General features: G+C 42.3%; 1 protein-coding gene across 1 annotated transcript in view; it reads right to left on the minus strand.

The window, feature by feature from the left end:
- The window catches only part of EGFR (epidermal growth factor receptor), an 810,606-nt gene that overhangs the window by 14,149 nt on the left and 773,183 nt on the right, over positions 1–23,274 (minus strand). Inside the window, exons 21-26 of the mRNA XM_069648296.1 lie at positions 22,856–23,011; positions 18,193–18,268; positions 16,722–16,868; positions 11,623–11,720; positions 5,501–5,668; positions 5,353–5,400 (exon numbers count right to left, since the gene is read on the minus strand). Coding sequence (XP_069504397.1) covers positions 5,353–5,400; positions 5,501–5,668; positions 11,623–11,720; positions 16,722–16,868; positions 18,193–18,268; positions 22,856–23,011 — 693 coding nt within the window. The remainder of the gene's footprint in view (positions 1–5,352; positions 5,401–5,500; positions 5,669–11,622; positions 11,721–16,721; positions 16,869–18,192; positions 18,269–22,855; positions 23,012–23,274) is intronic.

Here is a 23,274-nt window from a genome sequence, read left to right on the forward strand (position 1 = left end):
CATCCCAAGTGTTTTAACTTGGGGTAGGACTGAAATTTTGGCATCTTTTATACTGAAAACCTTGTATTGAACGCCTAGTTTGGATCTGGCATGCTGAGCTCCGAAGATCATGAGCTCAGTCTTGCTGTTGTTGAGGCACATCCAATGCTTCTGCATCCAGATATCGATGGTTTTATATACCTCTTCTACTTTCGCACTATCTAGTGTGTAGTCTCCCGTCATTTCAATGACCAGCTGCGTGTCATCGGCATAGTTGGTGAAAAACACACCAATGTTTTCCAATAGTTCACACAAACTACGCATGTAGACATTGAAAAGCAGAGGGGACAGACTGGATCCCTGCGGTACTCCAAATAGGATGAGAGCTGCTTCTGAGAAAGTGTCTCCCCAATGAATGCGTGCCCTCCTGTCACTTAAGAAGGAAACTATCCAGGCCAGTGCTGTTGGAGAGCAGCCTATGGTTTTATCTAGGGCCTTTTGTAGTAGTTGATGGTCCACTAGGTCGAACGCTGCACTAAGATCTAGTAGCATGAGCATCCCAGACTTGCCCCGTTCTATCAGCTCTAACATGTGGGTTTGTAGGTCAAGCATAGCTGACTCTGTACTGTGGGCTGTTCTAAAGCCCGATTGCTGTGTGTGTAGCACCACCTGTGCTTCCACATGTTGCTGTAGCTGATTAGTGGCGATTTTGTCCAGAATCTTCAAAACAAAATTGGAGTTTGTTATTGGCCGTAAATTGCTGGGATCTTTCGGATCTAGGCCCGGTTTTTTGACCAGAGGGGTTATTGTAACTTTTTTAATGCTGTTGGGAATTTTCCCTTCGGAAAACAAGGTGTTAATTATTTTAGTGAGAGTTGGTGCAAATATTTCTTTATTATCCAGAATAATTTTTGTGGGCAGGATGTTCTCAGCACATGCTGCAAGGGGGACCACTGGGGTCGTAGCTGCAAGCCCTGGCGACTCCCAAATGACGTCCCTGCTAGGTGGTGCTTTATCCCCAACCAATAGCCAAAATTTAAAATAGCTCTCAGGAGTAGGGTGTAGTTTTAGATGTAGGACACCGATCAGTAGCCGTATGTAAAAAGTACACATATTGTAGCATTGTCATTGGACTCATATTAACAGAACATTAAGGTCTCATGTATGCAGAAGGATTGGAAGCAATGGAGAGGTGCACATACTATTGCACAGAAGAGAAGAGATCATGTATATAAATTAGAAGCTACCAGAAAGGTGCATGTATGCTAACATAGACTGAGATTACAAGAGAACTATGGTTTTCAGGCTGTATTGATATTAGTCAGCAAAGAGACAAATAACTTTGTGGTGTGGAATATATAAAGGCCACTATTATACACGAAGCAACACTATAGCAGTTTAACCATGAGTGAGTTTCTTTAAAATAAGTATACCCTGAGAGATAAATCGCTGTTAGGGCTTAGCAACATGAAATATTTAAACAATGGCAATTTTGACAGGTTAGGCGCCATAAGAATAAATAAATTGCTCAGGATCACATACGTTGGTTATGTGGTGAAGCTGGGATTTGAACCAATATGCAATTTCTGCTTTTGACATATTAAATTCCAGTTCTTATCATAGAGCAAGGTAGAATTTTTTGTGAATGTTTGATTTTTGTGAACTAAAATAATACCCAGTATTGCACAACTGACTTGGAACGTTCTCAAATCACACAATAACCCGACTTAACAATATCTAAAGACAACACTTTATAGAAGCATGTTTTACAAAAGCAGAATAATTTCAGCTTTTTGTTCTCCATTATCAAGTTAAGTATACAAGTACCAGAATATCAATTGATGTGAACTAAAAATATATCATCTGGGGGTTTCTCTTGTATTTGTAAGCTTTAAATACACCCAATAATCAGATTAGTTGAGTGTTATTTATTATGTGTAGAAGTATCTTTGAAATTGTATAAGAAAGCAACGCATTTCTTGTGCTAAATAAGCACACCTGAAAATATTCTCACCAGAGCCTGATGAGCTTTGATTACCTATCTTCTTTATATGACACCTTCACACATACGACCTATATACAATGGAAGATAAGGCAATGGCCTAAAGAATGGCATCAGTATGTGAGAAGGCAAGCCTCCTCACGGACAGCAGCAGAGTACTATACATTGAGATAAGATCATTTGTCAAGAATCACTGTATTATCCGCTGGCAAAGCCAAGCTATGAGCATCAACACATTGATTCTACTCCCTGGAATTTGACTACTTGATCATCTTTTATGACTAACATGTTATGCTCTTTATTGGGGTGGCTGCTAGTTTCTACAACCCTTCTTTGAAGGAATCAAGCTCTAGACCTGCATTGCACTGATGTTATGTTATGTTATGCGAGAGGATTTGTGCTACAGTGTATGAACAAACTGGAGTAGATCCCCAAAATTGTCACCTTATTCTCAAAGGTGACTGAACAGTAGTGCCAAGGTGCGCTGCCCACCACCCTGAAATACAGTAGTGTGGGGAGTGTGCTCCCAACTCTAATGTATTACACACTCCCAGCACCCATGGGGGTGCTTGGAACGTATTTCAGAGTGACAGGCCCTCCTGTCAATGTGGTAAAAAATAAAAATGCATTTTGTGCCATTGTTTGCACTGCGGCTCTCCCACTTCAAAGAAACTGCATGAAAGGTGCAGTAATTAACCTATCGTGCATTAGGCCTTCTCTTGCACCTAGTTTAAACCGGTGCAAGTGAAGCGCATTTGAAAGCAGATCCGGTTTGTGGATTCTGGATGCACATTGAAATGCACAAACATGTACCCTTAATTGCATAAATGAGAAAAGGGAGTGAAACATTGCACCTGAATGTGAACATCTAGGAGGTCAGTTGAGCCAGGAATCGAACCCGGGTCAACCAAGATATACCGAGCTACCAGTAAGCCAAGATATTTCTAACAGGTCTATTGAAGATTTGGGTGCACATTTTTTTGGCCCAAGAGATCAGATGTTTTAGCCCATTTTATCACATGCACCCAAAAAAGGTTTGAGAATCTGGTCCACTGTGTGTTCTACAGTGAACACAGAAAGCTTTACAGGATTAATTGATGAAAACCGAATTTAGTCGTTAACAACATTCTGGCAACACGTTTAGAGTTTTAGTAGAGTACCCTGACATGTTTTGTAAATAATGGTCACTAACCTATATGAATCATGCAGCCATGTGACGCCCACGCACAAAGGTGGGTCTATGGCCCCACTGCAAGGTTATGTTGAGTCAATATGTTTATGTGGTGTGAGGCTGCTGAAGGTACTACCTCCACAGACCAGCATGGGGTGGCTAAGGGAGGCATATGGGACAAAAAGACAACGTGTGACAAAATAAAAGAACCTGGCGCCCGCCAGACTCCTCCACTGATGAACCTCCTTCTCTCCACACACCACCAGAGATGTGGGGCAGCAGAGTCAATGCAATATTTATATTGCTGACCTAATATGACTTCCATATTCCACTGGCGTGATATCACAGTAGGAGGATACAGCATCCCCCATCTATGTATCTTTCTTTGGAAGCCATACACAGAGACACGTGTTGGTCCACTAAGGATACCAGCTGTACGTGTGTAGGCGAGCATCCCCTGCATTATAACATTACCCAGCCAGTGGGCCCCACCTGACATATGTAAACATTTTGCACATTATGCTGCATTACTGAAAGTGATGAATGCACAGATACCGTCATATGCAGACAGAGCCACTCGTGCGCATAAGGACTATCACCCAGGTTGCTTGAATTTGTTTACTTTTGATAAGACAAAGTACCCAACCCTACACAGAGGTTTGCAGTTACAAGGCATTTCTAGATCTGTAAGAGATGCATGTCTTTGTACTCCTGGGGCTCTCTGTACTTAATGAAGTGGGATAAAGCTAAGATCTGCCCAGCTGCTAGGGGTATCCCTGTGTTGGTCTTTGTCTATGCCACCTCAGGAGCTTTGTACATATTGATTGGACCAATAAAGGAAACAACAAATCTAGCTCAGGCTCAGGGCTGCACACCTGAGCTCACCTCCTGCGCCTAGTCCTTCGGGTTCCACATCCACAAACACTTCTCCTTCAAGACATACATAGCTAAGAAAACTCTTGGTATCAGCTGTCCCTCATGCGGAAAGTGAAGCCCTTCCTACCTCCGTTCAACTTTAGATCCACCGTTAAAGCACTGGTCCTATCCCATTTGGATTGTGGCATGGCCCTCCTCGAAGACCTCCCATCATCCTCCCTTGTGCCCCTGAGAAGTGTCCTTCACGCTGCAGCATGTCTCATCAAGGGTCTACACAGATACAACCACATCATGTCGGCCCTTATCGACTTTCAATGGCTCCCACTGCACGCAAGAACCACCTTCAAGTCTTGCTGCATCATCTATAAGGCAGTCGCCAACAAGTCACCCAGCTACTTCGCAGAGACAATCAGCATCTCAGGCAGACAGTGCACCACCAGAAGCCAGGACACGTGCAGACTTGAAAACCACCACTGCAAAAAGGAAAAGACCAGAAAACAAGCCTTCTCTGCCTACGCCCCAAGACTATGGAACCTCCTCCTCATCAGCATCAGACTCAGCCCCACGTTCCTACAATTCAGAACAGAACTCAAGACCCACCTCTTCATGGAGTCTTGCCTCCTCAACAGCTATGCTGTCACATCGCCTCAATGCGCCACCTGACGGGTTAGACGCCATCAGCCCCTCTCCTCCTCGCCACCCTGTACAGCTGCTTGCCTCCTCTGTGACCCTCTATATCCTAACCCCGCTGTTTATCTGTTCTGTTGTTACCTCTGAAAAGCCCTCTGTTATGCATCTGTACTGTTGTATACCTCTGTAAAGTGCTGTGTTGCTTCTGAAAGCTAGGTCCACACTCAATAAATACCATAATAATAATAATAATAATAATAATAATAATAATAATAATAATAACCATACCCAAATATACATCATTTGGTGAGCACATTACAAGAACCAATATTGGCAAAACAACTGGAGTCAGTTCTGGACCCATTCTAAAATGGGTGGCAGTGGAATATGTAGCTACTGAAAGGTTTCACAAAATACACAAGAATCAATATTAACACAACATGTCAGGTTGTAAATAAATATGTATGTGTATTTGAATAGAAACAGATTATTGGATACTCATTGTACCGAAGGACACAACAGTGGCAAATCAGCATTCAAATCCCCTAAAAATATGTGTATTGGTTGCCTTGCGGAAATCGACATTCATATCCATTGGACAATACTCTGTTGCCAATTCTTCATTGAGCCAATAAAAACACAGGCCTTGATCACTGAACATCATCAACCCTTGGGTTTCAATCTGCTGACTCACCCCATTCCTGTTGATGCAGGCAGCGTTCGATACACTGCTGGTGGCACTCTGAAATAACAAGCCAAGGAGACACATATTAGTCTCAAAATGGCTGCTTGCTGACTCAGCTCGTGCCTCGCCTGAACCACAGCATCATAGAGTCACTTACCACCGAGTTCAGTAGCGGGGTGCGGGATGTGGATGGACTGTTGAAAAAGCCCTGGTGTGGGACAAGGTACTCCTCTGCGTCTACCTCTTCCCCCAACTCTCCTTCCTCCATTAAGGTGCGATAGAATCTGGAGTCCGAGGGGCTTGGCAGCTGCATTCTCTCATCGTTCTAGGAAATAGATATTTACAAGGAATCAGAAGAGAATCTTAGGGGACAAATTACATAACAATTGTGATTGCTGTTTAGTCTCCAAAGAAATATGGCTCTCAAAAGGATTTGTGATAGCTCGGAAGGATGTCCAGCAAAGTCACTCTAAGGCGGGGTTCTTCCAGCCCTATTTCTTTGTTACAGTATAGCACTGCCCAGAACGCTTTACAGAGAACCTGTGTTCTGGCAGGAGAATGCCAAACAGGATTACTGCCAGTACCCTAGCTGAGGCCGCATTGCAGAATCCGGGATTTAATTAATCAGGTGTGGGTGTTTAATTGAGACAGCACTAGAGGGCCAGACAGAACAGCCCCTTTCATTCTCACATGCTAACATTTGGCGCTCCGGGGAATAAAGTGATATGCCCAAAATCACAGAATTATTATGGCCTAGTGCCAAGGCAGGTATTAGGACCCATTTATTGATACTCCTGTGCAAATCTCATGGTCTGCTAATCACCCCTTTGTTGAAAGTGTGGTTGACCGTTAGAGGATAATGACTAAGTTGGCCTTGCCTTGGACTGCCTACAATTTACTCTACAACCAGATTACAAATATACTTCGTATTATTTAATGTGATTTAATAGAAAACATTGGTCGTGCTAAAACAGTGGGATACACGCTTTGAAACAGTTTTGTCCACCTGCTGCCAATTATATTCTGGCTATATGTTGCTTTTACGACACTTTACAACCACAGACACGCGTGCCTGCGAGTGGGGCTCGTCAGTTGCATCTACACCAGTTACCACCTGCATTAGCAATCTCGACCTAAGTGGTGTGATGTTTCCCAATTCAGCACAGGGCTTTAAGGCACATACCTACTTTGCCAATAAACTGAGATCATGGTAACTACATTGCTGTAGAAATATCATATCCACCTTTGACAAGTGAACTCGGGTGCTATTGCCATTTTTCTACATAGTGTTATGTGTAATTTATGCCAGAAAACAACTATATTTAATGCACATTCCCTAACTTTATTTAAACTCTGCAACACTGGTTTTAATAATTCATGTAGAATAGTATAGCTTGCTATCAATATGTACAGCTCAGAGCGCCTTCCAGTTTCTCAGAAATGTTTCCTAAATGTGTCTAATGCGAGTGCAAGGGACCTGCTCCAATGTCAATTGCATAACACACGAAATCCCAGCTGCTAAGCACATTAACGACTATAATCCTCTGAGTCCTGCACATCCTAATTTAGTTTCCTCACCATTATGATGAGGATGGAAGTATATTGTCATATGTTACTGAGCATTCACCTAATCAATTTCACTTACACTTTAATGTGTCCTGTTTTTTTGTAACCATGTCGCGCTATTAACATTTGACTAGTTGCATGGGCATATAAGAATGTGAATGACATATTCCCTTTTGGAGTTGATGAACTAATGATAACATTCCATTGTGTCTTTCCCAATTCTCCTTGGTAGCTCTTTTACTTATCCAGGCCAAGTTTACATATGGAGCAATTCCTACAGATTTGAAATCCTTTTACTTGATTTATCAATCGTCTACACCCTTCCCATTTATGTTACTCAAAATAGCTTTAGTAGTTCTTTCAAGAGTGGGCAGTGTCTACATGATATTTGTGGGTCATGGCATCAGTAATCTTTCATATTTGTATCGACTTCTACTGCATGCCAGTGCCCTTTATATAACCCCCTTAACGCTGTGGCTTGATTGCTAGTTGTGCTGTTAATGTTATCGCCTCTGCCTCCATGGATATGGTTTTTAACATCTCTTTTATTATTTCTTGTGATCAAAATACCACATTTGATACCCCTTATCGTTTCCTTTGGCCATGACCAGAGTCCTTTCTGGGTAGTTTCATTTCCTAGAGTGATTAAACTTGTTCTCTTGATCGATATCCAAATCTTGGTTCAGGGTACAGTTTCGCCTGACCCTATATAGTTTCTGGCAGGGCATATTCCACTTTACAGGTGGAAGGCAGGTCCTTCTGGACTGAGGTCTGCATCGCATGCTGTGCCTTTGTGGAGAATATGTGTTTCAGTTTATTTTCTCCGGGTTTAATGTGCAGGCCGAGGCAGATTATTTGTGTCCTGCTATTGCCATATGTGAACTCCACATGAGCTTCATTAGGATTACATTGATCCAAGCACATCTCAAATGCTTCTGCGGTGTCATTGCATAGTATGAGTGCCCTAGCCAAATAATGGCATGGGTCACTTATGGTTGGCTCTCTTTGCTCAGGCTTCATGTCTCCTTTCACCATCTGACGAACATGTTCACACAAGGGGAGCAAATCGTGCCCCCTTTGCTGTGTAATGGATGTGTCAATATTAAACCAATCTTTCCCAAAAACAATTGGCGAAGCAAATCCAGCATTTTTGGCATCTTCAATGTTTCTTATAATTAAATTTCTGAGCTGCTATCCAAGACGTTCTTCACTGCCTTCTGCCCATGCTTGCATGCAATATACATAGAAACTGACTTGACGTCCGTAGTGATTACCACGTTATTCTCCTCAAAGGTGTATTGTTTAGTCTGGTCAGTATTTTCTCTGTATCTTTGGCCTGGGTCGGTAATACCACCACATATGATAATAGAAATCTGTTGCTTCATATCGTGAGATAAGAACGCAAGTGAGCTGGCAATGGGCCTTCAAGAAGGGGAGATCAATAACTTGTAAAGATTTTCCCATTTATAGAAGCCCAGTCTAATGGGAAATTGTATCTTCAAATCACCATGTTATGCAGTTAATGAATCAACCAGTCCATAAACATGATTCTCTTCTTTATTTGAATAAAAATGTATTTCACTGGAACCATTGTTACCCCTTATCTGATGGTCTAACCAAGATGTCCTTATTGTTTCCAAGTGAAAGTGATCTCTTTCTCATGTTTCAACTAAGGTTATTTTTGCTTTTATTCTTACTCCTTTCCATCAGTTTTGTAGTGAGTTGAAGTAACTCTCTATTTTCCAGATTTTCTATATTTGAGATGGGCCTTTCTTTTGTATTTTGGGAACAAGGGCTTATTTTCTCTTTGGTCCACTCTACATGTTCATCATAAGATCAATGCCATTTCATTTGGTGTGCCCCATAATATCGCCCTCTGTTAGTCCTGGGTAGGCATAATCTTCAGAAGATAGATTTCTGAACATGTCCAGTGTATTCAAGTTGTCAACAATTGTTTTACTGGTATAAACTTCCAGTCCTGTTACTAAACACGCATTATGAACTTCTGTATGTTGGAATTGTTTCTTGAGTTGTCATGTGTATGGAATTTGAAGGTGCTCACGTGTGTTTCTATGTCATCAAATATTTAGGTGGTTGAAAATCCTAGGGCAATTGAAGAATCTTCAGTTTCATTTGTCTCATAGTGTCCTTTACGAAATGATGTATTATGGCATTCAATTCCTTTTGAGTAGAGCGCTAGTAGACTTGCTTTATCTTTCCTGCTGTCTCATGGTAATCACATCTCTTGTCAATCTCAAATATGCTTTTATGTGTCCTCTTCAATGTTGTTCCTCTAGAGTTTTTCCATTTCATAACTGCAGGCTTTTCTGATGAATGACATTCCCAAAGAGTCAGCAGTGATAGAGACATGGTGTGGAAAGTAAACAGAAGAAATGATGGAAAGGTCATCCATTGTAATGAGAAGTAGAAAAGACATTCCCCATGATCACCTATGCATATAAGGATGGGAGACACTATATGCAGAGCGTCAGCCTCTGCTTACATGAGTCTTTCTTGAGCGAGGGGAGTGTAGTTTTAATGTCTTACACCCCTCACATTATTCAATATTTATCATCTTTAAATTGTCTCCCTGTGCCTTTTTTTTACAGTGACATTTTCGCTGTCAATTATTTAAGGCTTAATACATTGTTTCCCCATCTTATCCCTTATCTTCACTCACCCTTCTAATACCCCTCCTATCGCCTTTTTCCTCTTCTCGCTTTCAGTCTTTGTCTTTTCTTGCTCCTAAACCATCATAGTTCGCGCCTTGAAACACTTGAAACGCTTGTGTATAGGCGCGTTACAAATGCCATATCATATCATATCATATCATAGGGTGGGTGATCGCTACTATTTGACTTGCTTCTTCTTCAGCTCACTTTAAAATGAGACCTAAATCGTACCCCACCCCGACCTTTCTCAAAGTGGACTTAATAGAACTCTGTGCCTTTTACTGCTGTTTTTCATCATCACTCTGTTATTGTATGTTCTTGATTGGCGTTTGTGAGGTTGTTGTTAAATAGGGTACAGCACTTTGGCTAAGTAAGCCAAATAAATGAATCATTGGCTCACATTCACAAGGTTCATATCTCTCAAAGTAATTAACAGTGAAACAACCCTCTGATATCTACTTCTTCCTCTCCCTTGAGGAGGATGACTTGGAGGTATGTTCTGTGTGACCATCTTTCATTGGACAAAGAAAACAGGTGATGGCTGGAAGCAGAGGCATTGCTGGAGGTTAGGGGGGGCTGTGTGGGATATCGCCCCGGGTCCTTTGGTTTTAGCCCTGGATAGAAGCTCAGGGGCTACAACCAAAAAACTAGCTAGCCCCAGAGTCCCAACATTCCCGGCATTGGTTTAGCCTCAGATCTTTTCCAGACCTAGCAACGCCCCTGGCTGGAAGGGTAGAATTAAGCTTAACAACTGGCATTGCTCTGGGCAACCCTCCGGACTGCAGTCTTTGCCTGCCAAGCCATTACAGAAAAGGAAAAGACCATATGTAAATCAGGCTTGGTCCCACGCCAATTCAGGCAGTCGATCCAAGCTGCTTAGACACATCCCTTCTGTATGAGACCACATGCTTCGGCCTCGTTTGGTGTCGTTAGTGAGTGTAGCTTGGTTCTCTAGGCTTAGTAGGCTCTAGACCCACATCTGGGCATACCGTCCTACTCGGGGTGGCTTGAACAAATAAAAGAGGTGATGGCTGGAAGGTTTAGAAGTAATCATTATCATTGGCATTGGCCTGGTGGGTTGCCCATAGCATTGCCAGAGGCTGCGATTCATTCTAGACTTTCCACCCATCACCACTTTTGTTTAGCCTCTTTCATTGGTCGCCTTATTTCATTGGTCATCCTACCTGGCCACTGGGAGAACACGATGCAGAGCGAGCGCTTCTGTTTTATAATTTGATTTTTGTAAAAGTCAATGACACGTTTTACGCATTTGGTCCTATTAGGGTGTGCAAATGAAGGTGTGTTACGAAACTCGCGTTACAATGTGCCTGTATTTTCACTCTTTTTGGTTTGGCCTGTCTATTTTACCCCCAAGGCAAGAAATATGAGATCCTAGCATTTCGAAACTATTCATTGGGTGGTTTGTCAGATAAAATGCTATCAGCTGGGAGCTGTTTTTCTTTTTAAAGAACTAGTTACATATGTGATGCAGTTGCATAATGTTTAGTATAACATTGCCGGTTTTATGAACTGGAGTACAAAAGGAAAACACTTTGACCCTCTCTACAAAAATGCCCGTATTATTATTATTATTCTTATTTCGTATTATGTCATAAATATGTATTCGGAAAAATTCCATTAGGTTACAAAAGCTAAAATATTGCATTTCATGAGATAAAACATGTTCATACAGTAAACATGTGCTCTCCCCTTGAATGCTCTTGTTCAAAAACAATGCAGCAACTATGCAACATATATAGAAGCAGGCATAGCTAAATAGTGTTATGCTAACAGTACGTCCTTTAATGTGTACATGGAGTTATACAGTTAATCATAGGTTGTCGAACCGTCTGGTCTACAAAGCAAAATACAGTTGTGTTGTTGTTGTTGTGATCTTGCTCCTTATTCTGATTTCCTTTAACTTTCGTGCAAATCTTATGCAGACGTGTTCCATGCTTATATCTCACTCTAGAACCTGAGTATTCTTGCAGCCCTCTCGTGATTCTGTAAGTTTAAAGTATTCACATATGCACACACGTACCTGTATGACCAAATAGCGCTGAGGGTCCCGAGCCATTTTGGTGAATTCAGCAATCAGCTCCCGGAATCTTGGACGGCTTGCCGCGTCAATCATCCAGCCTGCAACGACATCATGGCGGGAGACAATGAATGTCAGAAGATCATACACTACTTGTACAGCAGGTTTACGACAAAGATTGACCAAAGTGATGTTATGCAGGGGTGTTGCTAGGTCTGGGAAAGACCCGGGGCTACGCTAATGTCGGAACTGTCGGGACTGGGGGCTAGCTAGCCTTTTGGTTGTAGCTCCTGAGATTATATCCGGGGGTACAACCAAAGGACCAGGGGCTATAGCCCTCTTAGCCCCCCTCCCAGCAACGCATCTGGTGTTATGTATATCTATATGCCGTGTGCAGAGCGTAATATACACCAGGCACATAAACGAGCACAGCACCTGATTGTGTATTTCACAGCCCTGTGTTGGTGTCTGGCACACACTGACAACATGTGTACCCACATGCATGAGAAATGTTTCAAAATCTAGGGGCGCTGCAGTGATAGCGGCTGCTCCTACCGTGTGTGTCAAAACGCGCACCCACCCTCTGCACAGTTGAAACGGAACAGGCGGGGTCACCCAGTCTTTAAGGGGCATGCACTGCCACTTACAGGGTTTCTCCTGATTTATTGGGGGCTTGGCCCCCATGTAAAACAGTAAAGAATGACAGATAGTGCTCCCAGATTCGAATTAGGTGCATGTGACGAGGGCAAGATAATGGTGCAAAAAGGGCACAGACATTATTTCTCCCCTATTTGTATGCCTGCTGTGTATTCAATATCAGGGAACACCATGTCCAGATAAGACCTTTCATGATGACTTGCATTTATATATTCAGATAGTTAAATCAGGCATTCATTCATTAATTAATCTTTTATAACACGCTTAATACCGAAGACCAGTCTCTAAGCGCAGGACCAGGTTTTCAACCTGTGTTGCTCTGCCTTGTCTTGCTTCCAATACACCCGTTGCCCCTGAGCTATCCTTCTGGCATTGTGTGCTGATCATAAGAAAGCTAAAACAGTTTTGGGTCATACTGCAGTAACAAGGATCAATGCAAGAGCAATTGTGCCTACTATTTGCAAATAAACAACATTGAACTGATGCAAATATGTATTGCTTCAATGCATTTTTGCAATAGTACAGTTTTTGGGCCAGTGCAAACATTTCATAATTGCACTACATCTACTCCAACCTGTTCTTTTATTATTGCGTTTTTCAGGTAACATGTGAAGGGTTTTGACCCATGTTGAACCAATAGACTGGGTAGATGTGGGGATGTGCTGTCGCCGCCCATCATTCCACCCCAGAGTCCAGGAGAACTGCGCAGTTGTGTTCACACCAAAATAATCGGCTGACCTGCCACCCACCAGTGCGAGCGTGCTGGGTCAGAAGAGCCATGGGTGAAATGGGGTGCCAAAGAGAAAAACAGCAGTGCCTGTTAGCTAAAAATCACTTTATAGATCACCCTTTGTTTCTCTGAATGCAAGCTCAAAAATGCCCATTTCAAACATTGCGAGATATCCAAAAATCTCACTGAACACCAGCAGAATGTGGCAGAATGAATTCTTGCGTGCATACTAACTCTGGAAAGATGAAGAGCCCAAAACAATGTTTATAACAAAACTGGCTGAGCTGTGGATGTCAGCAGCTTAATTGAAATTGGATTTAAAACCACTAAAATCGAAATGTTTAAATTAAATGAGTGACCTACTTTTGAGTGTCACATAGTTTGCAACTGTTAAATGTCATGGTTTTGAACTTAGAATCAGCATTCTAGCTGCATGTGTAAAAATTGTAAGTTTGATTTAAACTGGGAACAAACAGGACATTTAGCTGAAGCTTGGTTTAAAGAAATTGAATTCTGCCTGACAACTACTCCCGACAGGAGTTGAACTGGCTCAACAACTCTTCCCAGGCCTGGCTGCATCCTGCTGCCCCCACCAAAAGGAGATCACACCTCTCTGATTGAATTAAGGGAGGGGTACCTGCGAACCTAGAACCGACTTCCTACTCCTTATAGTGCCTCCGTAATTGCGCTCGACGCACGCGACTAAATTTGCCGCAATTTGACATTTTGCTTAATTTCAGCCACGTGTAAAAAGATTTGTCCTTGCTTTCCATTGCTGAAATCCGTTTGCAACCTGACAATCATTCATAGAGCATTGCTTAAGTGATCCTGAACTAATACAAAGTATCTATCACCACCCTGAACCCCCCTATAGGGAATTAAAAGAATTTTTAGCATATTTTTCACTTAATTGCGACCACATCAAAGTATCTTGCCTGTGTTTCAAACTTCTACCTGTTTTCCTCTAAGCTTGCTGGGGGGGAACTGAATTTTGTATTGTATTTGATTGCATTCCTGAGAACTGTGTGCTCTTCTTTCCATCTCCTTATATTGCATAAAGGGGGGGAGTGAATTGTCAAGGAAAATTGATTACATTGTCTTTTGTTGAAGCCATATCAAGTTATTTTCTGTACTGCATTTCATTCATCATTGCGTTTCCTTGAACCATATAAAGCATTCTTTCCCACCTTATTCTTCTGTTCCTATTCATAAGTAACCAAGAACTGTGCTACTGTAGGATTATCTCTTGCTGATTACTGCTCATATTCACAAGTGTACTATCCATTATCAATTTATTTATAGAAGTGTGATATATATATATTGTTTAATTTTTCAAATAAACCTTTTAAATTTGCAAAACAAGCCTACTTCTTGGCTCAGTGGGGTCAAGGGGGAGTCTAAGAGAGGGGTGTTATACAAGGGTTCATCATCCAGATTATAACTTGCCATAAAAATACATAAATAATGGCTTCCCTTGGGCATCCCAGACAAGGCACTGACTTAGTGGGATTGCTTGATTGGAGTCACTTACAAACACATTCCAGTGACTACATAAGTGAAGAGGTGGAGCCACATGACGTATACAATTTAAAACAAGATAACAAAATCAGGGGCCAGATTACAGAAACTTTGGCCGGTGCAAGTGCAGCGTTGCACGATATGAGCACTAGGACAAACTATTTCTAAAAACACTGCAACATATTGGAAAATCATTACACAATTACAATTGCAGTTTGGCATGTTATACGCACCAGGGCAAGCCTTCGTTAATACAAAATGTTATTAGCACTAGGGCAAACTTTCCCCTCGTGCAAAAATGCAAAAAATGCATCAGAAATGTATCTTTTTTTGCACTATGGTGCCTATACCATAGTGCAAAAAGTTTACTTTATAATTCTTCAAATAAACCTTTTAAATTTGCAAAACAAGCCTACTTCTTGGCTCAGTGGGGTCAAGGGGGAGTCTAAGAGAGGGGTGTTATACAAGGGTTCATCATCCAGATTATAACTTGCCATAAAAATACATAAATAACGGCTTCCCTTGGGCATCCCAGACAAGGCACTGACTTAGTGGGATTGCTTGATCGGAGTCACTTACAAACACATTCCAGTGACTACATAAGTGAAGAGGTGGAGCCACATGACGTATACAATTTAAAACAAGATAACAAAATCAGGGGCCAGATTACAGAAACTTTGTCCGGTGCAAGTGCAGCGTTGCACGATATGAGCACTAGGACAAACTATTACTAAAAACACTGCAACATATTGGAAAATCATTACACAATTACAATTGCAGTTTGGCATGTTATACGCACCAGGGCAAGCCTTCGTTAATACAAAATGTTATTAGCACTAGGGCAAACTTTCCCCTCGTGCAAAAATGCAAAAAATGCATCAGAAATGTATCTTTTTTTGCACTATGGTGCCTATACCATGCCAAACTGCACTTGTCATGATGCAATGGTTTTCCAATATGCCCCAGTGTTTTTAGGAATAGGGTAAACTAATCTGGCCCTCAGTGACCAACAGACGCTAAGAAAATTGGGCATCTAAGTTTACTTTATAACAAGATTACATGATACAAGCCTGTGTACCAATCAGCTACTGGCTTGTCTGGAACCCGGGAGGATACGTAGCATGTATATGTATGTATCTTCAACATATACATATCACACACAATGATTAGCATTGCACAATCTTTCATGCCGGTAACTGTACGGTGCATTCAGGGGGCATGCGGTCTGCATAGGAAAGCGTCCCAAACTGTACAAAAGGATTCCACACCATCTCCTCTAGGTCTATCTCTGCCAAGCTGATTGCCAGCTATCGCCCAGGTGATTCAATCTCTCCTCCATCGCTCAACCGCGGGGGCTGCTTTGCGTGTCCAATGTTGTGCTGTAAGCTTCTTCACAAGAATCACTCCCAGTGCAAAGAATTTGGGGGTCAACACCTCCTTACCATGGACCAGGAATGCCCCAGCAGACAACCTCACGTATGTCCCAATCGGTAATCTGCTTTAAGTACCTTCCTATAGCTGTTTATAGATCTTGGATAGCTGCACAACACCAGACAATGCGAAAATGTCGGGCCTAGGGTAAGTACATCTAGGGCAGCCATCCGGCCGATCTGGTGCAGCTGTCTGCACAGTCACCGGTCACAAGTAAACTTCATGAAGCTACTTGAAATTAATCAGTTTAAACCGTGCATTTAATGAAAACCTCACTCGTGTGGCGGCACATGCCTGTCCACTCAGTGTCCGTCAACACGCCAATCAGTTTTTAATCAGAGTGGAAGGAGGACAGAGGCCTAACATGAAAATCAGCATTGAGAATCAGCCCAAATGTTGTGTCATGAATTCTTAGCCTCCTGGAGCAGTGTATTGGTTAATCTGTCAAAGGTTGGACATTGCGATTAAAGAGGTTTAACGTAATATTTCTGATTAAAAAACATTTAAAATATTGTTCTCAGAGCTATGGAAATTGTTGATCCTTAATTTCTGCAGAAACACAAATGTACAACACATCACCCGAAGAAAAGAATTTTATGTGGGTTGCTGAATATTTACTCTCCATAGAGTGGATCTAACCACTTGGTTCTTGTGAGTCGTGAGGCATGTAGTCGCTAATTGAAAAAGGCATTAATAGACAAAAGACGTCTTCCTAGTGTATGCTTAGTGATGCAATGGAATGCAGGTGCCTTGTGCTCACACTCACATTTCACCATGATCATGTAGACATCAATGGTGCAGATCGGAGGCTGAGGTAGACGTTCGCCCTTTTCCAAGACAGTGGATATTTCGCTCGCTGGAATCGCATCATATGGTTTGAGGCCAAATGTCATCAACTCCCAAACGGTAACACCTGTGGCAACAAAACAAAAAAAAAACAGGAACACAAGTTAGATTTTTAACAGCCAACAATGCTAAATGAGACGCAAAACATGAACACTACCATTTCTTAAGATTTAAGCTCCAGTTTGTTAGGAAATCCTGCAAGCAATGAACATTACTACCCGACTTGCACAAATACATTAAGAGAAAGTGTAACCAGAAGCTATAAAGCTGCATATCAGACAAGCACTGGCAAAGCTTCATGAATGTAGACAATCCGTATTTGTAAAGCCCTGTGACACAAATGAATTGTACGCTGTCTGTTTGCAAAGACAGACCTGTTGGCTTTGCCAATGCTTCTTATTGTAGATTGGCCATTGAAGTGAATTTCTAACGTGTCCACTGCAAAATGGCGAGCCGATTCACCGGCTTTCTGTTTGCTTTGCAACTTTATTTATGCTTTAACTTTTCAGGCCACACCCTCATTTGCATATGCGTGAAGACACGCCCCCGGATTACCAGATGATGCAGCGTTCTGGATGTAAATCAAGTTCTATTTTCAAACAGGGCGGATTGTAAAGGGTCGAGTGGACAACATTAAGCGGATGGATAGTGGTGTGAGAGTAAAAAGGAACATTGCCATTTCCCTACTTTTTTATTAGAAATGTGTCTATAACTAAATCGGCACCAATTCATTCTGCTTGGGAAATGCTTGTTCAGTACAATAGGCTGACATGATATCCGCCTTAGCAGAGGCGAGGCAAGCCACAGCCGCCTCCGCCCCCCAGCAATTGTGTTGCCCTTTTGGAACCAGTTACATTATCTCGTGTCTGTAAGAGAAGACGTTCCCAGAATAAATATAACACAGAGTTTCATTCACTCAAACTCCCTGTTACAACAATTTAGATGAGGCTCGGATGCAGCGCATTCAGAGAAAGCCAGATCAGTACATAAGAGAGGTTAGGTGCACATATTTGAGCAGCATCAAACACATGTTGTTACCTTCCAAGATGGCAGCCATGAAAGTACGGCAGAGTCAAGCTGTAAAGCGCCACGGATGCACATTCTGCATCGCGGAACATCTGACTCATACCGGCATCACTTTATATACTTCCCCCAATAGCTCTGCCAGAGAGCTAAAGCTGTCTTGAGACAGACCAAATCATTTAATAATTCAGTGTGAGAGAGGATCAGCATACTGAATTATCCACCTTAAAATATGATCAGTATTAATCTTTCAAGGCAAGTCCATTTTAGGTGATAATATAGCGCAAATGCATCTGAAATGTAAGGCGTGACAAGGACTAATCAAATGCTATCCATCAAAAAATGCAAACGTGTTTGTGTCGACTCACCATAACTCCAGACATCACTTTGATGAGTGTATATTCTATTCAGAATTGACTCCAGAGCCATCCACTTAATAGGAACCTAATAAGAATAACAATTAACCATGATGCACTAGGAAAAGCACACGTCATCGTGGAGGGCAATGAAGCACATTGACCCCCAGGCCCAGAAAACGTCCCCCCACCCCCTTTACAGGGATTTATATAGCTAATTAACAGAAGCACACAGAGGGCAGTGTTTCTTAACAATTGTTCACACCATTGCAATCTAAATCTGCAGATTTCATTGTTGTTCATAAATGTCTTCATTTAAACAAAGAACAACCGGTGTTGTGTACCATATAATGCAATTAGTGAATACAGTTTTATCCATTATAAAGTGCTTTTGAATTGCCATGTTTTTATCTCAATAGTTCATCTGTCACTGGTAATATGACCACTACAAATGTGTGCTGCGCGTTATTGTCCCGAAGGTGCAGAACGCGGAAAGTCCCAGGTTCACGAATGTGAGCCGTGTTTCCTGCGTCGGGACAGAGCAGTGGAGTGCTGGCCCACTCCTGGATATGAAAGGGTGGTGGTAGGTCAGTTACATCTCCCTTTGTACATGCACACAGAAATGTGTGTGTGAATGCCATCCTTTAGTACATTTGTGTAAATCCATTCGGGACTCAAATGTGTCCATTCGAAATATCGTCAAATCTTACTACTTCACTCTTTATTTTCTTTTAAGAATCTTTTAAAAATGTTTATTTTACACATTGGCACTGGTGTAACCACTTTCTTTTAATTGAAAGTGAAGGACTTCAACGCCAATAAACCATTAAGCCTCGACTACCTCCCTCCAGCGGAAGGTCCAGCTCTGGATGAGTGAGAATCTGCCCTTTCTGCTCTAGCAGTTGGTAATGAAACACTCTGCTGCAGCCTGCAGCAATATGGCAGACAGGACACAACTGGTTGACTAGGAGGCGCGGACTGCCTCCATGCAACACTTGAGTCATGAGGCCAATGCTGACATTGAAGAATGGATCGTTCATGTGCCCGCGTGGAATGTGCAACCTACCTTAGAGTATGACCAACATATGAAAAAGGCACACTTCCTGAGACATCCAGTGCAACTGTACATCATACAGCAGATCTGCATTACTCACGCCTTCTAACAAATAACATCCAGCCAAAGGCCTCAGCCTCCTGGAGCAAGCAAGAACCTAACAATCATAAGGCAGATCTGCATCACTCACGCCCTCTAACAAACAACATCAAACCAAACCACTCAGCCTCATGGAGCAAGCAAGAACTGAGAAATCATAAGGCAGATCTGCATTACTCACGCCCTCTAACAAACAACATTATGCCAAACAACGCAGCCTCCTGGAGCAAGCAAGAACTTAACAATCATACAACAGATCTGCATTACTTACGCCCTCTAACAAATAACATCAAGCCAAACAACTCAGCCTCCTTGAGCAAGCAAGAACTAAAGAATCAAAAGGCAGATCTGCATTACTCACACCCTCTGACAAAAAATATCAAGCTAAACCACTCAGCCTCCTTGAGCAAGCAAGAACCACTTATGCCCTCTAACACAAAACATCAAGCCAACCACACAGCCTCCTTGAGCAAGAAAGAACTAAAGAATCAAAAGGCAGATCTGCATTACTCACACCCTCTGACAAAAAACATCAAGCCAAACCACTTAGCGTCCTGGAGCAAGTAAGAACTGAAGAATCAAAAGGCAGATCTACATTACTCATACCCCCTGACAAAAAACATCAAGCCGAACCACTCAGCCTCCTGGAGCAAGCAAGACCTTAACAATCAAACAGCAGATCTGCATTACTCACGCCCTCTAACAAACAACATCAAGCAAAACCACTCGGCCTCATGGAGCAAATAAGAAATGAGAAATCATAAGGCGGATCTGCATTACTCACGCCCTTTAACAAACAACATCAGGCCAAACCACTCAGCCTCATGGAGCAAGCAAGAGCTTAACACTCATAAGGCAGATCTGCATTACTCACACCCTCTAACAAACAACATAAAGCCAAACAACTCAGCCTCCTGGAGCAAGCAAGAACTTAATCATACAACAGATCTGCATTACTGACACCCCTGACAAACAACATCAAGCCAAACCACTCAGCCTCATGGAGCAAGCAAGAGCTTAACAATCAAAAGGCAGATCTGCATAACTCACGCCCTCTGACAATAAATATCAAGCTAAACCACTCAGCCTCCTTGAGCAAGCAAGAACCACTTATGCCCTCTGACAAAAAACATCAAGCCAACCACTCTGCCTCCTTGAGCAAGCAAGAACTGAAGAATCAAAAGGCAGATCTGCATTTCTCACGCTTTCTGCCAAAAAACATCAAGTCAAACCACTTAGCCTCCTGGAGCAAGTAAGAACTGAAGATTCAAAAGGCAGATCTGCATTACTCATTCCCTCTGACAAAAAACATCAAGCCGAACCACTCAGCATCCTGGAGCAAGCAAGAACTTAACAATCAAACTGCAGATCTGCATTACTCATGCCCTCTAACAAACAACATCAAGCTAAACAACTCAGCCTCTTGGAGCAAGCAAGAACTTAACAATCATAAGGCAGATCTGCATTACTCATGCCCTCCGACAAAAAACATCAAGCCAAATTACTCAGCTTCATGGTGCAAGCAAGAACTGAACACGAACAGAAGAGAAAGTGGCATATTGAAAACTGTGGGACGCAAAGGCCTCACTGCACTGAGGTCAGCGTGCACCACATCAAAATCAAAAATCACTAACGTCAAAGCCAGTTTCTACCAGAGCACGACCACATAGACCCATGATGAAAGCCAGGTCCTCTTCAAGCAGCCCACCACTACATCGCAAGAAGGTATCATTCAACACAACATCGACCCTACTACCAATCCTACCATCTCTGCCAGGCATACACAAATGACACATATGCAAAACTCTGACTCGGAATAACCTCTTCATCAACATTACATTTATAGTCCTAACATGAAAATCCCACATTATACCACAGTCATTATTTAAGCCCTCTCGCCTGAATCTCTAAAATCAATCATTAAGGCAGCTCCATCCTTACTCACAACAGCAACTTCACCTTCATTTTAAAAACGGTGTAGATTCCATGTGAATAAACTCCATGAAGACTAAAGCGTACAGCCCAATTTCTGATCAACTATCTCACCTCCCAATATTGAGCCATATACAAATACAAAAGAAATACAACTCTCGGCACTTATCTGCCAGCACTGCTTGCTTGCTTAAGACCTGTGTGTCATCTTTCCATTCCCCCGCGCAGCATCAACATAGTCCGGTAGTCAATGATGCCCCTCTAAATCCATGTTCTTCTTGGATTATCTATGGCTTTCGATACTCAGCACCCTATCACAGATCAGCATTGACTGCAGTGCTTCCAGCCTTTCTATGAGGCAGCAGTTTGTAGAGGTGGAGACCTTTGGGTAACACCTCTTCCAGCCGAGTGCAGTCACCCCGGAGGTTCCACTGATGGGGTTCCACATTGCAAATGCAACCTCTCCGGGGCGGAGGGGGGGCTCCTTGATAACCATGCATCTTCATCATAAGCATGCCCAGAACACACTACAAAGTGCTGTTGGCCAACGACATTCATCACCTGAGAACATGCCCCATCCAAATGTAAACATGGATGTCTTCCATTTACCTAAATTGAGCCCCACCAGAATGGAATTCACTGGCCACCTTTCTGACTCTCTGACACTGGAACCTTTCTCCAATTCCTCCCTTTTTGCACCAATATGCCTGGAATTCTGTGTCTGCTGTCGGGTCACATTCAGAGACCACGTGAGCAAGGATTTCCAAACAGCCTTGTACTAACTGAATAACTTGGAAAGTGTTATATTGACGTGGAAAACGTGATTCTCTCCCATCTACCAGATACCCCCGTGACCCCAGTGAAGGTGCTGGACTGAGCTCACAACCAAAGAAAGCTCATCAAGGTATTCACAGAGAGGACGAGAGCTACGCTGGCTCAGCTTGCATACACATTTTCACTCATAAACCAACCGTATCATCTTTAAGGCAATCGTTTCTAAGAAACACAATGTTGGTCTGAGCCCAAACCACGGACAGCCAAACCCGGGTGGGACTCAAATCCCAAAATAAGCCGAAAGGTAGCCTTCTCGGTGTGTGCTCCATGACTGTGGAACCACTGTCTCAGACAATAATGAGGTATACATAGGTTAGTGGTATTGCATTCTGTGGGGGGTTGTTCATAAAATATTGAATTCAGCTGTCCACATTGGTGAACTATACTACTATTCAGTGATTGATTTCAGGCCAGCTCGTTTTACAGAAACCTAAAAATGGGAACCATACAAATATACTACTGTATTGTCTAATGGTGTAGTGGCAAATTGGCAGTTGTGTTGCAACTGACACGGGGGACATCCTCAAGCAGTGTTCAGTAAATGATGGTTGTACTTGTACCATCTGTAACATTAAGGTTGTTGAAATTTTAAGTTTTTACTATGTGTGTATGTATTTTATACATGATTGACTATGTTAGTGAGCCTGAAACAATATCGTTTTATAAGTATACACCACACACCATAGCCCTTTGACAGCACTCGAAACGCATGAGGACATCCCCCATTCTTGTTAAGCCGTCTTTGATGGCACTTACTTTTCCCCCTTCTGCGTGATATTCTTTCTCGTCCGCACCCAGCAGTTTCGCGAGTCCAAAATCTGTGATTTTAACATGCTGCGGGGTCTTAACAAGCACATTTCTTGCCGCAAGATCACGATGTACCAGTCGATGTTCCTCCAAGTAATTCATTCCCTGAAAAAAATGTGGCATTTTAATTCCATGTTTTTGTTAAATTTTAGGATTATTCAGAAAATCCTGAAATGGACTGTATATTAATGCACCAAACACATTAATTATGCACTGCAGTGGCTCACTCAATTAGCCTGACCGAGCTGACTCCCTCCGATAGTCCACTTCTACTGACTTCATCTGACCATTTTGGAATCATCTACCTGCAGGCTATAGTACTGATTAAACATGTCTTAGAAGATACTCTTGATGAATGCAATTTGGCA

This window comes from Ambystoma mexicanum, chromosome 2q (genome assembly GCF_040938575.1).
Source record: "Ambystoma mexicanum isolate Mex_15411 chromosome 2q, UKY_AmexF1_1, whole genome shotgun sequence".
NCBI classification, from domain to species: domain Eukaryota; kingdom Metazoa; phylum Chordata; class Amphibia; order Caudata; family Ambystomatidae; genus Ambystoma; species Ambystoma mexicanum.